Source organism: Urocitellus parryii, chromosome 9 (assembly GCF_045843805.1).
Source record: "Urocitellus parryii isolate mUroPar1 chromosome 9, mUroPar1.hap1, whole genome shotgun sequence".
NCBI classification, from domain to species: Eukaryota; Metazoa; Chordata; class Mammalia; order Rodentia; family Sciuridae; genus Urocitellus; species Urocitellus parryii.
The window spans coordinates 26,739,056-26,755,157 of NC_135539.1; the positions used below are offsets into that span (position 1 = coordinate 26,739,056).

Consider the following 16,102-nt stretch of genomic DNA (forward strand, 5'->3'; position numbering starts at 1 on the left):
TGGGACCTCTCCTCCTGCAGAAGGGAGCAGACTGGCCGGTGGTGCCCCACTCCCCGCTCTCACCTGCAGAGGGAGGCCTGGCCATCCTCCCAGCTGCCCGTGCAGCAGAGCTAACGCCACCGGGGCTGAGCCCCACAAGGCGACACCCTGCAGGGGCCGGCCAGCGCTGGGCCGTGATGCGAGCCCCAAAGCCCCAAGTTAGGAGGACAGAGAGCACAGAGATCACGCGGTCTCCGGCAGGAGGGTCCCCGGGAAGCCCTGGGAGGCATGTCCGGGACCCTGGCTGGTGCACAGGAGGCTCTGCAAGTGCACCCCGTGATGCCGTCAAGATCCCGTGACGGTCACTTCCCGGCCCTGTCCTGCTGTCCCCATCCTGCTTCCTGGGGAAACGCTCATTTCCGCTGGGGCGGCCTGACTGCCTCGGGCTCCGCTCTGGACTGCCCAGGCCTCAGCAGGCTGGCGCCGGCATAGCCACGCTGCGACAGGGGACTGGCTGCGATTGAGAGCCCAGTCTCCCCTCCGCAGTCTGAGGGGTCCCGAAGAGGCCTCCTCTCTGCCCACCATGGTCACTCCAAGCCCAGAACATGGCCCGGCCCTCCAAGTTCTCCAAAGAGGTGTAAATGTGCCCATGGTAGAGGTCAGGGAGCTCTGGACCTTGGGCACTCGGGCCACAGCTGCTACTCAAGCTGCCCACCCACCACCACCTTCCTGACCCTCTCCATCCGAGGGCTCTGGAGACACAGCCGGGCTCTGGGGAGCCCCTGGAGCGGCTCAGCCTCCCCGTGCCCTCTCTGCCAGAACTCCCCTCTCCCTTGCCCCTCGTTGGGGTCCCTGTGCTGACAGGAGCTGTCACATCACTACCCGTCCACCTGCGGAGGGCATGGTGTACTGAAGGGGTCAGCAGGGGCCTCGTCATCCAGGCAGCTGGCTCCCCCCTCTCACCACCAAGCTGGAGTCCCCATAGTCAGTTGAGGCAGGACTGCGGCCCGGCTCTGGTCCAGAGCCCAAAACCCACGTCCCACAGTGGACTCGGCTCCAACCTCTAGCCCCAGGACAGGGCCAGCCCCCCACGCCCAGCACCCCTCCCGGCAGGCCTCTTACCAGGCTTGGGGATGAGTCCTTGAAAGGGCCTGGAAGAGAAAGAGAGGGGGCTCAGGGTGGGGGCGGGTGGACAGCAGGGAGCCACTGGAACACAGAGGCACTGGCCACGCCTGTGTGGGCTAGGAACTCTGGGGCCACCTCAGGCCTCCTGTGGCACAGCCCGCATCTCATCAAGGACCCCAGGTGACTGGGTGCGTGGGATGAAGTCCTCTCCTCAGGGCTAGGGAGCAGGGATGAGTGTCAATGGGCGGTGCTGAGCAGAAGGTGCTCAGAGGTCACCCCTACTTTGGAGTGGTAGTGGGGTGGCCAGTTTAGGGAAAGGCCAGTGGTCCATCTCCAGTCCCCCAGGATGGTGCGGGGAAGGCCCCCAACCAGCAGTGAAGCAGGATCCGGGGAAAGGCCCCACCCTGGCCAACCCTGTGTCCCCCCTCCCCCGGCACCTGGTGACGGTGAACTTGATCTTGTCAGCCACAGCAAGGATCCTCTCCAGGTTCTGGGAACCGAAGGTGCAGGGTTTCCGGAACGGGATTCCCGGAGGCAGCCCCTCAATGATCACGGAGCCAGGGTTGCTCTTGATGCGCTTGTAGGGCACCTGGACGGGGTACTTGATGCCCAGGGCCTCCCCTGCGGGCGAGAGGGACAGTCCTGACCATCAGGAAGGAGGTGGTGGAGGTGTACAGAGGGTGGAGAGGGCCCTTGGGTGACGGGAGGGGAGCCGGGGGCTTTCTCAGCCTCGGAGCCGAGATCTGCGAGCCCCACTGGGAGAAGTGTGCCTGTGGCCTGGCTGCCTATGACAGAGACGCGGCTCTGCCCTGGTTCTAGCAGGCACATTCCACCAGGCCCAGCCAGCTAGGGTGCCGCCAGCAGGCTGGGTCCTGTGCACTCCGGCTGTACCTAGTTTCTCATCACAAATGCTCTCCACTCCAGCCAGCCTTTCCTCACAGCTGGACTGGTGCCTCGGTGTGTCCCCAACCCACTGGGGGCCGAGGTGCTCCCCACCGGGGGCAAGTGTGGGTTCTCAGTGCTGAACACCCCGCAGCCAACCTGCACATTCAGGGCTCAGCCGCACCTGGCCACCTCAGGAATCCCCTCCCCCAGGGCAGGAGCTCACTGAAAGCACCACCCCCAGCACTGCAGGACAGGGCCGGGCCAACGGGGAGAGGGACTACGGGATAGGACAGATGAGATTTTTGGTGCAATGAGCTAATTTTCATCTCATGGACACTGGGAACTGCAGACCCTGAGTCTCCTTTTGCTCTGGCCTCCAGGAAGCTCAGAGGCCAAGGTGCACGCTGCACCTGGTGAGCACGAATCCCGTCTTCGTGCATCCTGGATAACCGCCACTGCCCAGATGCAGGGTCCTATGATGGAGGTGTAGCTGGTGAACCACAAAATCCGCCATTTTAAAGTGGATCCTCCAGTGGTTTATCAGTCATCAGGTTCGAGACTATTTCTACCATATCTCAATCCAGAACATTCTGTCTCCAAAGGGCAGCACCCCACCCAGCCCCGCCTTCTCCTCCATCCTTTTTTTTTTTTTAAACAAAGACTATTATTTTACAGCAGTTTTAGATTCACAGTAAAATTGAGAGTAGAGAACAGAGAGCCCCACTACCCTGACCCCATGCAGAGCATCCCCAAGGAAGGGCTTCTGTGTCACAGCGGCACCTCTGTGATGACGGATGGATGAACCTACGCGGACACATCATGACCACTCGGGGCTGGCCCGGCCTGTGGGAGACCCTGGGCTCCCCAGCACCACATTAAATTAAAAAAAAAAAAAAAAAAAAAGTCCCCATATTTCTGTCACCACAAGTTGTCAGTCACCCGGGTGCTCGTGCCATCACAGATTCCGAGGATTGGAACGTGTGAGGTACCTACAGCAAATGTGAGCGTGTGGCGGCACTGCGGTGTCACACAGAGGGCTTCACTGCCCATGGGTGGCTCCTAGGCCGTCCCAGAGGCCGCTTTTCGACAGCAGACTCCTTCGTCAACTGCCCGAGCGTGCCTCGCCCTTCAATCTCCTCCCCTAAGGGGAGCCCGTCACCTGTGTCCCGACTTCCCTCCTGGGTTAGGCTCAGCCCCTTCTCCCTGGCTAACAGCTGGAGTGTCCACACCATCTGCCTTCCCCCTCTCCACAATGACAGGTCAGGTAACCCGTGCCTGGGTCAAGGGGCACTGACCATGTCCCTGACGCAGAAATTGGGTAAGGAACAGACATGTGACTCAAAAGGGACCAATGAGAAACAAGGGGAGGGCTTTCAGGGAATTCTAGGAAATAAATGACCTAGTTCCCTGAGAAACAAGGAAGACCCAGCCCTCTCCTTCCCAAGCATGCAGAATAGATGCCTGGAGCTGCTGTAGCCATTCTGCCGGCCTGAGGCTACGTCCACACCACAGAAACAGACAGCTAGGGCATGCCTGAGCTGCTGAATCCAGCTGAAGGCTACCCTCCCACTGTACTTCCTATGGCATGACCAATGGCCAGCTGTACTGTCCATAGACAGCTGCACCAATACTTCTCCCGCGTCACACGCTCCTCTTAATGTTGCACTGATACTTCTCCATGCAGAACTGGAGCCTGTGGCTTTCCACTTGAACTTGGGCGGGTCTGCGTGTGTGCGTGCATGCGTGCGTTTCCGCATGTGTGAGGTGCTGGGAGTCAAGCCCAGGCCCAGGCCTTGTGCACATGGCAAGTGCTAGCCCCTGAGCTGCGCCCCTTTCATGAGCTGTACCCAGCCTAAGGTGAGCACCCGTTCTCTTGAGCAGCCTGCTTTTTCTGCAGAGCTCTTGTCGGTTCCTCACTGTCCATCCCTCACTGTCCGGTGCAGGCGGGGCTGGGGCGCTCACCGTACTTCTTGTTGAACAGGTCCTGCACTTGCTCCCGCAGCGTGTTGGCGATGTCGATCCGCGAGAGCCTGGCGTCGAAATTTTCTGCAAAGCAAAGACAATTATGGATTGAGGCTGCTGGAGGGAAGGCACTTGGCGGCGTTTAAGGAATGCGATTTTCTAATTAGGGGCGCTGCTTCCAGGGCCATTAGCAGGTCCTCGGGAGCGCCCGGGAGCCCTTGGCATTAGCGCCTTGGTGGCGACGCGAGTGCTCCGAGGACGCAGGCTGTTGGGACAACAGCAGCGAAGCCGGAGATTAGCTAATTGCTGACATTTGAAAAACCAAACACATAAACACGCCAGAGGTGGGTTCCGGGTCTCCTCTCCCGCGCGCAGACGGGAGGGGACACGAGCTCAGCTGACTCAAGACCCCTGACTGGTGTGGGACGGGGCCCAAGAGGCAGGAGGCCGCCTGGCGACCCTGGTGACCATTCACTCCCTGCAGTGTCCCTGGAGGACCTCCCTGTGCCAGCAGGTACAGAGTGGCGGGGTGTGGGGAGGACAAAGAAGGGACCTCTGTGCTTGGGGGGACCCTGGCCAGGTTCAGTGTGGGGCCAAGGGGTGAGGCAAGAACACGAGATCCCCTTGTCACAGAATGTCCCAGATGCTCTGGTAGGCAGTGACCAGGGCAACAAGCAGCATCCCTGTGATCTGGGCCTCCCTGCCCCCGCCCCATCAGCACTGACCCCGCTGACCACTCGCTGCTCAGAGGCATGGAGACCACACCAGGTCACCTGGGGACACCCACCCCTGGGGACTCACAGCCACACTGCTAGTTCCTTGGAGTTGCTTGGACACAGGGATGTGGACAGCGATTTCCAGCCATTGTCACCATGGCAGGGATGGGCCCCCCTCAGGCTGGGCCTCCCTGGGTCACGGCCTGTCTCCCCAGGACCCTGGCCCCTTTCGGCTCCCATGGCCCTACCTGAGCCTTTGTGCCAGTGCCCCGGCCACCCTGGCCCTCCTTCCTCATGCTGAGGCCCAGCCCGGCCCAGCCCTCCTCCTCCAGGGGGGCCTCCCTATCTTGGAACCTCTCCCTACTTCAAAGCCTGGAGGACATGGTGACCGCTGGGGACGGGGCAGTGGCTCGGGCCCAGCCAGGGGTGGCCACCATGCACCCTGTGCCTGGCCTTCCCCAGACCTGCCTGCGGAATCTAGCTGGAGCTGGCAGGTGACAGTCTGGCCCAGAGGCCAGCCCGGCTCGCTTGGTCCCCCAGCCTAGCCCCCCACCCGGTCAAGGTCACGGTGCCTGGCCAGCTGACCTCAACCTTACCTTGAAAGCCCTGTCTCTTCAGGCTCTCGTCCACAAGGGGGTCCCCGGGGTCCCTCTCTGGGGGCGGGGGAGAGAAGCCAGGGTGAGGAGAAGGCTCTGGGACCTGAGGTGGCACTGCCAGCAGGGCAAGCCCCATGGGGGGTCCCGGGGAGGAGGACGGGACAGAGGAAGCAGGAGGTGGCCTGGCAGAGGCTTGGGCCCACCCACACAGCCCGCGCCTCGCCCAGGACGGGTACCTTGGCTGTCCACCACAGGCTCCTTGACGCCCTCCGTGAGCAGCTCAGGCCTGGAAGACACAAGCACAGCCGTCACCCGGGCCCCCCGCACCCAGGGCAGCCCACCCTCCCTGGGCCTCGGTCTCCACATCTGTGCACTGGGTCCTGCTGACCTATGGGTGATCTGGGGGCCACGCCAGGCACTGAGGAGCCAGTGGGGGACAAGACCCTCTAGGGTCCTGCCCTGGTGGGTGACACCCTCACCTGGGGGATCCAGGACGTCACTTAATCGCCACAGCCAAGGGCTGGAGCAAGCAGCCGGGGTGGGGGGTTCTGATGCCCAATGTGGGAGTCCAGCACAGCCTGGGTCCAGCCCAGCTGGCCTGCATGGAGGGTGGGCTTTGGGCACCGCGGGATTGCGGGCAGGGCTGGGGACGGGGCCTGGTGGTGCAGGGACGTGTCAGGGTAGGACCTGCCTGCTTTCTGCCACAGGGGTGCCCAGGAGTGAGGATTTGGCACCCTCTGGCCGTGGGCACCTCCTGGGCACCGGCCAGTGTCCATCACACACCTGGGCTCTCGGGGCCAGGGCTGGTAGGAATGAGGACTGCAGCCTAGGGAGCTGGAGAGGGCCCTCCACTGGGGCCTCTTCTCTTCAGGGGGAGACTGATGGCTCCGGGGGCCTCAGGGAGATGGCCGCTGGCCAGGGTTCCTGGGCCAGGGCCACCTGGGTCCCCACCAAGCAGCTGAGCAACCTGCCAGAGGCCCCAAGGACTGAGGGCGGCCTTAACCCCAGAAGGCTGCCTCTCCAGCCTGCACAGCCACCAGCTAAGCGGCCTCCCTTTCCAAACAGAGGGCGGGCAGGCCACAGGCAGGTTACTCAAGCTCCACCGCTGAGCTCCATCCCAGCCCCTTATCTTCTGAGAGGCTGCTAAGCTGTTATCCTCCCGCCGCAGCCTCCTAGCCACTGGAATCCAGGCGTTTGCCACCTCCCCAGTCAGGATTTTTCTTCTTAATTTTCTCCTGTTTATTTTTATTCTGTGCAGCACTGGGGACTGAAGCCAGGGCGCTGCACCACCGAGCGGCACCCACAACCTCTTCTGCCTGCCTCTGGCCTGCGAGTCCGTTCCCCAGCCGCCTTCCCTCCCGGAAGGCCCCCACCCCTCCAGCAACACGTCAGGTCTCTGCCCCAGGCTGCCTACCTGGAGGGTTCCCAGGTCCCCTCTGCCTCCCACCCTGAGCCACACCCCTTCCCTGTATTCAGCTTTGCCTGGCACTATGCTAGGGGTTTTGGGGTACTGGGGATTGAACCCAGGGTCACTCAGCCACTGAGCCACACCTCCGGCCCTGTTTTATATTTTACTAAGAGACAGGGTCTCACTGAGTTGCTTGGGGCCTCCTTTTGCTGAGGCCTCAGCGTCCTGAGCTGCTGGGATTATAGGTGTGCGCTACTGCGCCAGGCTTAGGCCGTGGTTTGGCAGTGGATAGGCCACTGGCTGGCAGGAGTTGGTGGCTGTCCCTGCTGGGTTGTGGCCAGCACCTGTGGGTGCTCAGGACTTTGGCTGAAGGTCAGGACCCCATGTCTGCTGCTTGCATCTTCTGAAGCGCCCAGCTGGGTGGACCCCAGCCCCACAGGACCCTGCCCAAGGCCCCCAGCCTGCCATTTGACGTGAATGAGGCCGAGGCTCCCGGCCAGGGCCCCGCTGCCTGCGAACTCGGCCTCGGGACTCCCCTCACCACTCTGCCAAACCAGCCTGAACAACACCCAGGAGGGACAGGGACCTCCCCCCCACCCCCGCTCACTCTGTAGCAGCCACTGCCCCTTCCAGAGGGACACTGACCCCTGCAGGGACACAGGACGAATTGGTGGGTGCTTTGCAGACAAAAATGGGGTGCCCGAGGCACAGGACCCAGAAGACACCAGACTCTCCAACCCTGACACACAGCAATGCCCCCTTGTCCCAGAGGGCGGGTAAGCCAGCAGGCACATTCCCGTCCCCAGCTGGGCCACCTGGGCCTGCCTGCCTGAGGCTGGGACAGGGGTCAGTCTGGCCACAGCAACAGGCTGGGCGGGGGCACCTGGTGCCTGCCCGATGATGGCTGGACCCCTTTAACGCCTTTAATGACCACTTGTTTGAAAACAAAGGGGGGAGTCTTTGCCAATCTGCAGAGGGAGGTGCTTGGTACTGCTGCTGGGCGCTGGGTGCCGGGTGGTGTCCCCGGGCACAGGAGGCCTTACCTCTTGATGACGAACTGGATGCTGTTGCTGGCCTCCAGAATCTTGCGGAGCTTGGCGATCCCGAAGCAGTTGGGCCTGCGGAGGGAGATGCCTTCAGGCAGCCCCACCACAAACAGCTCCTCGGGGTGCATCAGGAACTTGGAGTAGGGCACCTTGACGGGCTCCGAGATGCCAATGGCCTTGGCTGCAGAGACACGGCTGCTGTAGGGGCACCCAGGGCCACAGGGCCACGAGCCTCAGCCCCTGTCCCCCACGCCTGTGGGGGGCGCCGGTGGCCAGAGCCCTTTAGCCCAGCGCTCAGTGACCCTGTGGACCTGCCCGGGGGAGGAGCAGCACCCTGGCCTGCAGGTCAGGGGCCTGGGGCTGCAAAGGAACATGGCTTGTCTGAGGCCAGAGCAGCAGGGACAGTGACATGCGCCCAAGCCAGGGAACCCCCAGAGTACATGGCGGGGACCAGGCCTCATACCAGGCTGTGCAGAGGCCCCCACTGGCTTCTAAGATTTGGGGTCGAATGCACCCAAGTCCACTGGTCTTTGTGCTTCCAGTGGGGCCCTCCTCAGGGTCTCCCTGAGGCCCAAAACCCCAAACTCGTGTGGCCAAACACCAAGCTAGGAATGAGCTAGAGCCGGGCGCCGTGGTGTAGGCCTGCAGTCCCAGTGGCTCAGGAGGATGAGGCAGGAGGATCGCAAGTTTGAGACCAGCCTCAGCAACTTAGTGAGGCCCTAAGAAACTCAGTGAGACCCTGTCTCTAAATAAAAAACAGGCTGGGGCTGTGGCTCAGTGAGTAAGCGCCCCTGGGTTCAATCCCTGGTACAAAAGAAAAAAATAAACAGAATGAGCTGGACCTCAGGCCCAAGCCACGTGCCTCTGAAAAGGTGCACCACTGCCTGGCCTCATTTTTCCATCTGTGAAATGGATCTCGGGACACAGGGCTGTTGTGTGGATGTGAAGCAGCCACTCGCCCAGTGCCTGGTGGAGCTGGACAGAGAGGTGCCTTCTCCCCGCCCGCCTCCCGGGCAGCAGCGGGGCAGGTTCTTGCTGTGAGCCCCTTGGAGCACTTGAGGAGGGTCTGTCCATGAGGACAGGGGTCAGCCACCAGGCCAATGGGCAGCATGGCAGAGGGTGGGATATCTGGAGATGGGGACATGGCAGGTGGCCCCTCTCGGTGGCAGGTCCCAGCCTGGCCGCCCTCGCTCACCCTTGCTCACCATATCGAGAGTTGAAGAGCAGCTCCACCTGTTTCCGCAGTGGCCGGATGACGTCCCCGGGGCTGTCTGCAGGGGGGAGAGGAGCTTCATGAGCCTCACTGCCTCTGCCCCAGCTCTGCAGTCACCAGGCGCCACCCTGCGGGGACCCTGGAGCAGGGAAGTGGGGGTGGGGCGGGCAATCTATGTGCTCAGAAGTGGTTGCTCCTGGGCAGCGGGTCCACTCCTGAGCTTGCCCACCTGATGGCGAAATCAGCCCGAGTGGACTAGGAACAGCACTGGGCCTCTCTAGGGAGGCAGCGCAGCGAGAGACCAGCTGGGCACTGTGTGGAGTAAGCCTGCAATTTGAGCCCGACGCCACCAGGGGGCAGTGGGCCTCTGTGGCTACTTCAGGGCTCCCCAGCCAGGCTGGGTTTGGGGACTGAGGCTTCTGTCACTCACCCACTCCACGGGCAGGCACCCCAGAGATAAAACAGACCCCTCTCCCTGTGGCCTCCCTCCTGTCCTGCCCCATCTCAGCTGCCTTCCCTCAGTGTCTACCGGCCTCAAAGCCAAACCGGTGATTTCAGGCCTGAACCCCACTCCCCCTGCCCAGCCTCAGGGCGGTGTGTGGCGCAATTCGGGAAAGAACACTGTGACCATGACCCTGACTGCCCTTACAGGAAGCAGCAGAGGGCCTCTGGGCAGGTCTATGAGCTCAGCCCACCAGCACCCCCAAAGGGGGATGTCCAAGAGATGGGGTGCAGAGCAGAGCCAGGGACAAGGGAAGGAGAGGGGTCGCGTGGGGATGGGTACCGTGGGAGGTGCACAGGGCCTCACCCTCCACGGGCCTCTCTTCTGGTCGCGGGTCCTCGCTGGGGCCTTTCTCTAGAAGAGAACAGAGAGACAAATAAAATAATAATACTAAAAAATCAGACAAAAGAGAAAAATCAGAGCAAAGAGGACACGGGGAGCCGCGCCTGTCACCTCCTGGTTCCTGCATGGCCAAAGGCAGGTCACGATACCCCCAGAGGGGACCAGTGCCCTGCTCCACTCAGGGAGCCTTAGAAGGGAGGCAGGGACTGCTGGACGTGCATCCCCAGGGGCCACCCCTGAGCCACCGTGTCCCAGGGGTGAGCATATACAGGAAAAAACGTCCCATCCTCCTGGTGTGCCAGAGACAGCATGAGACAGGGACAGTGAGGGGAGGCGGGGCCCAGGGGCCTGACAAGGCGGCCCTGCAGCTGCTGGGGCTCAGGAACTGACCCAGGAAGCAGCGCCTGTCCCGCTGGGCACCCTGGACCCAAGGTCTCTGTCCCTGTCCCTCCAGTTCCTCTCTCCTGCAGTGCAGGGCAGGGCTTCCTCCGAACGTCCCTGCTGACTCCTCAGAGGACCCTCTGGGGCCTCTCCCCATCTCATTCAACAGGGCGGGTCAGCCCGCAGGAGAGGACGGCACAGGGAGCCAGAGGGCCGCAGGGTGTCCCTTGTGCCTTGGCCCACCCCTTCCTCTCTGTATGCACAGCCCATCTCCCTGTCCCTCTGAAGAGGGCGGCTTTCTCCTATTCCCCGTCTGTCATTTTGCTTTAGGACCTGCCATCACCGCACCCTCAGGGCGGAAGGGAAGTCCCCTTCACCCCTATGCAGCAAGGGACCCACCTCGTCCCTGGACGCTGCCCATCATCAGTGAGGGCCGGAGGTGAGCGCCATGTTGGCGTGGGTGAGGGTCCCCTGCTGGCCCTGGGGGGCTGGGAAGGAGGCTTCCTGAGGGAGGGGACCTGGGGTGGACCAGTGTGCAGAGGGGAGCGGCCCAGAGGACAAGCTGGGAGGCTGGGCTCCTGGCCTCCTCTCCAGGGCCGAGCTGGGGGCTGGAAGGGCTGTCATCACGTGGGGGATGGCGTGGCCGGCGGTGCACAAGCTGCTCCCACCCTCAGGGGCCCTTGGCAGCCACCACTGCACCTGAGCTGGGGGGGTGGGCCAGGCTGGGAACTCAGGGAGGCACAGCCTCAGGACTCCTGGCCCGGAGGACGCTCCTTGGGGAGGAGGAGGAGGATCCCGGGAGAGCGGGCAGGTCAAGACCTGCTCCCCACTGACCAAGGGGGCTGAGCACACTGCCTGGACCACTGAGCAAATCTGAGCCTAGAGCACGCCAGAAGGTTCTGGAGGGTCTGGTCTGTCTCAGTCAGCAGCCGAGAAAGGTGGAAGGGCCAGGCTGTGTTTGAGGGCTGCACCTTCCTCCAGGAAACTGGCACCCTGCAGGCGGGGGCTGTGCCCAGCTGCCCCTGCCTGGGCCAACTCTGGCTGCAGGAGACGACACCCCGGGAAGTGCTCTCAGGGACAGTGTCCCGGCTCCCGCCTGCTCAGCTGCTCTCACCCTGAGGCCCACGACACCCACAGTCCCAAGTCCACCCAAGCTTGGCTGTGGCCCTGGAGGCCCCAGGACACACAAGTGACCCAGGGCCTTGGCTACTAAGCTAAATCCTCAGCTCTTTCATGATGTTTATTTTAAGACAGGGTCTCTGTAAGTTGCCCAGGCTGGCCGTGAACTACGATCCTCCCAACTTGGCCTCCCGAGTAGCCAGGAGCCTGGGCGTGCAGAACCACCCAAGCAATCTCACGTACTTGTTATGGTGACGGAAAGTGGACCGTCGTGGTCAGTTTTGAAGGGGCGCCTTGGAATGAGCTCTGGAAATGGAGGGACTGCAAACCTGGGTTCCAGTCCAGGGCTCAGGCTCAGGGAAGCGGTAGGGGAGCCCATCAGCCTCGCTGACACCGTGTCTGCCCTGCCAAGCCAAAGGGGGGCTTTGCCTCGGGAAAGGCATTGAGTGTCTCTACGGGGGCCGCAGGCATCGGGCTCTGCCCAGCAGAGCCCCCACAGCCTTCTGTGGTCTCAGCCAGGTGTCCTGTGACCTCTCAGCGGCGAGGCTACCCTGGCAGCTTGCTCTGTCTCAGGGTCTACCGATGTCCCCACGTGGCTCCACCCCGGGCAGCTGTCGAGTCTGGTCATGCCCAACTTGCACCTGGACAAGTCTTGTTGCCTCCGTTCCCAAGGTACTCAAATGTCCCAGCGGTAAGGAGAGGCGCAGGGGAGCCCTGGACTCAGGGTGGTCCGGTTCCAGTACCTCTTGTTCCTTCCTGCGTGGGGATGCCCGAGCAACCTTCGAGGAAAACCCACGAGGCCCTTCCTCTCCCTCCACAGGCACTGAGTGGGCTCCCGGGGCTGCTCGCAGTGGCCGTGTCAGTGTCCACCAGGGGACTGTTAATGGTCCTCTGACAGCTGGACAGGCTTTTCCTCATACGTCACTGTCACCATCAACACTGCCACTGACACCTTTGTGTGAAAACGCTGCCCACGGCTGTAGATGTCACTTCCTGGGACTGGATTCCTGGAGCCACCAGAGGATGCTCATTTTGATGGCTCTTCAAGGTGACGAGTTTCCTCCAAAACCATCTTGCGGAATTCGCCTCCTCCCATCCCCAGGTGCTCGGATGCCAGTGTCTCCAAGAGCGCATGTCCCCCTGTGGTGCCTCCTTTCGGGTGCCCGTTTGTTGCTCTCCTTTGCTGTGGCATCTTACTCTGGCTGTGGTGGAACTTCAGAAGCACCGTCCAGATCCCTGAGCAAGGAAGCGCTTGTCCCCAGCCACGGGGAGGGACCTCTGCAGAGGTCACTCCTTCCCAGAGCAGGCCTTCCCTGTGGACTGAGGTGGGACAGAACGGCCAGGACCCCTCAGTCCTCCTCAGCATGACTCCAGGGACCCGGAGCTCCTGGAGGGGAAGGCTGCTGGGGCTGCTTCCTGGCTCGGCTTCTCCCAGCCCTCGTGGCCACAGGGGTCAAGGTCAAGAGCAGTCCCTAATGTGTACCATGGCAGAGCGCCTATCCCAGGCTGTCCTCAGAACACGCTTGTCGCGTGTTCCAGAATAAGACCCTGGTGCTCAACCAGGCCCTGGAGGAACCTGCACTGCGGGCCTCAGCACCCTCTCCAGGGAAGGCCAGATCCCGGCCCCTGGGAGGCCATGGGAGCCTCTCCCGGGAGCTGGGGTCCACCAGCCACCCGGCTTCCCCAGCTCTGCCTGGAGTCCACTAACTCCCCTGGTGATACCACTCGGGGTCCCTTCGAGACGCTTTCTGGGATCTGCTCCAGACCCAAGCCAAGAAAGGCTCAGGCCCATTGGTAACATGCACCCCCTCCAGAGGCCGGCCCTCCGCCGTCGCCGTGCCACTGCAGGACCCTGGACGGGTCACCTGCGGGCACCTCCTCAGAGCCAGGCCCTCCCCTGCAGATGCCCCGACGTTCTCTGCTGTTTGGGCTTCCGTATCTCCCAGACTCCTCCTCCCCGGGCCCTTGTCCCTCACCGCCAGCCCATGGCCATCGAGGAGGAGAGACGTCCCACCCTAACCCGTCCCCAGTGAGCACAGTGTCACCCCCGGGGTGCACCATTTCTTTTTCCGGTCACCTGTTCATTTTTGGTAGAGAAGAAACGGAACACGCAGAGCAGCGCCCGGGATGCTGTCCCCAGGCCCTGCACACCCTCCACCCTCCACCCACAAAATGCAAGCCGGCGCCACCTCTGAGCCTGGGTGGTCCCCTGTGTCACTTCCAGCCTTCTTGCCCTAGCTGCTCCCTAGGGAGAGGCAGGCTGAGCCCCTCCTCTGCTCTTGGGCACGGAACCCAGGGCCCTGCTGACGGAGGGAAGCGCTGGCCCTGGGCCACATTTCAGCCTGAGCAGCCTGAATCGGAAAACCCCAAATCCAAAAGGTCCAGAAGCGGAGTCTTTTCGAGCGTGGACGTGATGCCACCGGGCAGAAAAGTCCACCTGAGGGGACAGGCCAGAAGGCCAGTAGCCAGAAAACAGTGTAAGAATGCTTCAGGCTGTGTGCAGGGCGGAGGGGCCCAGCCCCGGGATCGCTGTGCTGCGCTAATATCCCAAATCTGAAAATTACGCAGAATCCGCAATACTTCTTGTCCCAGCACTTCAGGTAAGGGATGCCCGGGTGCGGCTCTGTTTTGGCTGGATGTAGCCCCGTCCCTGCCCCAGCACCACACGACACTGGGTTGATGTTCCCAGAATGTCTTGATTCCGTCTTCACTTATTTTTTCCCCCCATTATATTAGGGCTTTGAGAATTCTTTGTGCTATCTGGGCGCGGCAGCACACGCCTGTAATCCCAGTAGCCCGGGAGGCTGAGGCAGGAGGATTGTAAATTCAAGGCCAGTCTCAGCAATTTAGTGAGGCCCAAAGCAACTTAGCAGGGCCCTGTCTCTAAATAAAATATATAAAAAGGGCCGGGGATGTGGCTCGGTGGTTGAGTGCCCTTGGGTTCAATCTCTGGTACCAAAAAACCAATTGTACTCACTATTCATTTCTCTCTCTTTTTTTTCTGGTGCTGGGGACAGAACCCAGGGCCTGGTGCATGCTGAACAAGGGCTCTGCTACCCACTAACCCCCCAGTAATACCACCCATTTCAGCACCATCCTTTCTTAGAGGTTCTTGCTCTGGGTAAACCCACCCATCACTTCTGACTCGACACCCTGCCCACCTGGCTCCGGCTCGCTGGGTCTTTGCTCTTGGGGACACGATGGGCACAGGTACCTCAGGGCCTTTGCACTCACTGTTCCCTCTGGGAAGCTCTTCCTGATATCCACAGGGACCTCCTTCCAGTCTTGCTCTGATGTCTCAGGGAGCTCCATTCTGACCTAACCCTAGTCCTAATCTGAGAGCAACTACCGCCTCTTGCCCCTGACACTTGCCTGTCTGGCTTTGTGCCCCTCTGGGACGCATGGTATCTGCCCCTCGCCTTACTAGGTAACTTGCTATCTGGGATTCTGTCTGTCTGATTGCTGTGTCCCCTGTCCTCTGCACAGGACCTGGTATGTAGTAGGTACTCAATAAGCAACGGTTGAGTGAACAAGTGGGTCACCCACATAAGGCTTCCAGAGAAAGAGGAAAGACTTTATGAACCAAACCTGCTTCAGGTTTCCTGGAAGGACCCGGACAGGAGCCGACACACACAGTCACACACTCCTAATCCAAAAGCTCCAAATCCCCAAACCTTGCACCCCACAGGATGCCACGGGGGAGACTCCACACCACGAAACTGCTTCATCCACAGAATTATTTAAAATATAAACACAGTGTCAACAGACTTTATATACAATCAGAAATATGGAAAATTGTGCTACATATATGTAGTAAGAATTGTAATGCATTCTGCTGTCATTTATTTTTTTAAAAAATCAATAAAAAAATAAATAAAACAGTTTTGGGTGGCTAAAAAAAATATATGTATGTATATATATACATACAGCTGGGCACACTGGCACACACCTGTAATCCCAATGATCTGGGAGGCTGAGGCCAGAAGATCACAATTTTGAAGTCAGCCTCAGCAACTTGGTGAGATCTTGTCTCAAAGTAAAAAATAAAAAGGGCTCAGGGTGGGCTGGGGCTGTAGCTCAGGGGCAGAGCACTTGCCTAGCCCGTGTGGGGCACTGGGTCCCATCCTCAGCACCACACAAAACTAAACAAAGAAAATAAAGATATGCTGTCCATCTACAACCACAAAAAAAAAAAAAAAAAAAAAAAAAAAAAAAGTGCTCAGGGTGTAGTTCAGAGAGCAGCCCTGGGTCAAGTTCCCAGAACCACAGAAAACAAACGAATAAAGACAAAAACTGTCAAAACCACCTCGGACTCTGTGTAAGGTCAGCTCTGTCCTCAGGCTCAGGTTCAAGGTCTCACCATTATGTCAGATATTTCAAAGTTGAACATATACATCTGTCATGCGTGGTCCGAGCGTCTCAGCCTGACTGGGTGGCCTCTAAAGGTGCCCGGGACAGCCTCCCTCGGGTGCGCCCACTGGCCACCATCCGCTTACCGGTCAGCATCTCCATCCCATAACCAGAGTCCTCCGAGGGCAGGTGCCCAGGCATGGAGTCCGTCATTTCTTCAGAGGTGGGTGAAGGGTCTGCAGAGAGAATCCCAAACAACAAGGGCGTCTTCCGCCTGCTCCGCCTGTCAGAGACCCTCAGGGACCACAGACCAGGACACGTGGAGGAAGCCACGCCCTGGAGTGCGAGGACCAGTGGTGCCCAGGCTGGGCAGGTCCCAGTGGCTGGGCACCATGCCACCCCTGGAGGCCACGCACACCCTGCCTCACAGAAAGGGGGTGAGGCTCAGAGTGCACCCCCTTCTTCCTCCTTGTCCAGC

The 16,102-nt window shown here is 60.7% G+C and overlaps 1 protein-coding gene across 4 annotated transcripts in view; it reads right to left on the reverse strand.

Moving 5' to 3' along the window:
• Window positions 1-16,102, reverse strand: part of Gtf2ird1 (GTF2I repeat domain containing 1) — an 83,061-nt gene that overhangs the window by 15,706 nt on the left and 51,253 nt on the right. Inside the window, exons 14-22 of one of the 4 annotated variants that reach the window (XM_026396931.2) lie at window positions 15,771-15,860; window positions 9,739-9,786; window positions 8,923-8,988; window positions 7,715-7,898; window positions 5,500-5,549; window positions 5,264-5,320; window positions 3,952-4,035; window positions 1,542-1,725; window positions 1,102-1,130 (exon numbers count right to left, since the gene is read on the reverse strand). In XM_026396931.2, coding sequence (XP_026252716.2) covers window positions 1,102-1,130; window positions 1,542-1,725; window positions 3,952-4,035; window positions 5,264-5,320; window positions 5,500-5,549; window positions 7,715-7,898; window positions 8,923-8,988; window positions 9,739-9,786; window positions 15,771-15,860 — 792 coding nt within the window. Of the gene's footprint in view, window positions 1-1,101; window positions 1,131-1,541; window positions 1,726-3,951; window positions 4,036-5,263; window positions 5,321-5,499; window positions 5,550-7,714; window positions 7,899-8,922; window positions 8,989-9,714; window positions 9,787-15,770; window positions 15,861-16,102 lie in introns of all 4 variants that reach the window. The other 3 variants (XM_026396930.2, XM_026396933.2, XM_026396932.2) reach the window with 3 other exon arrangements.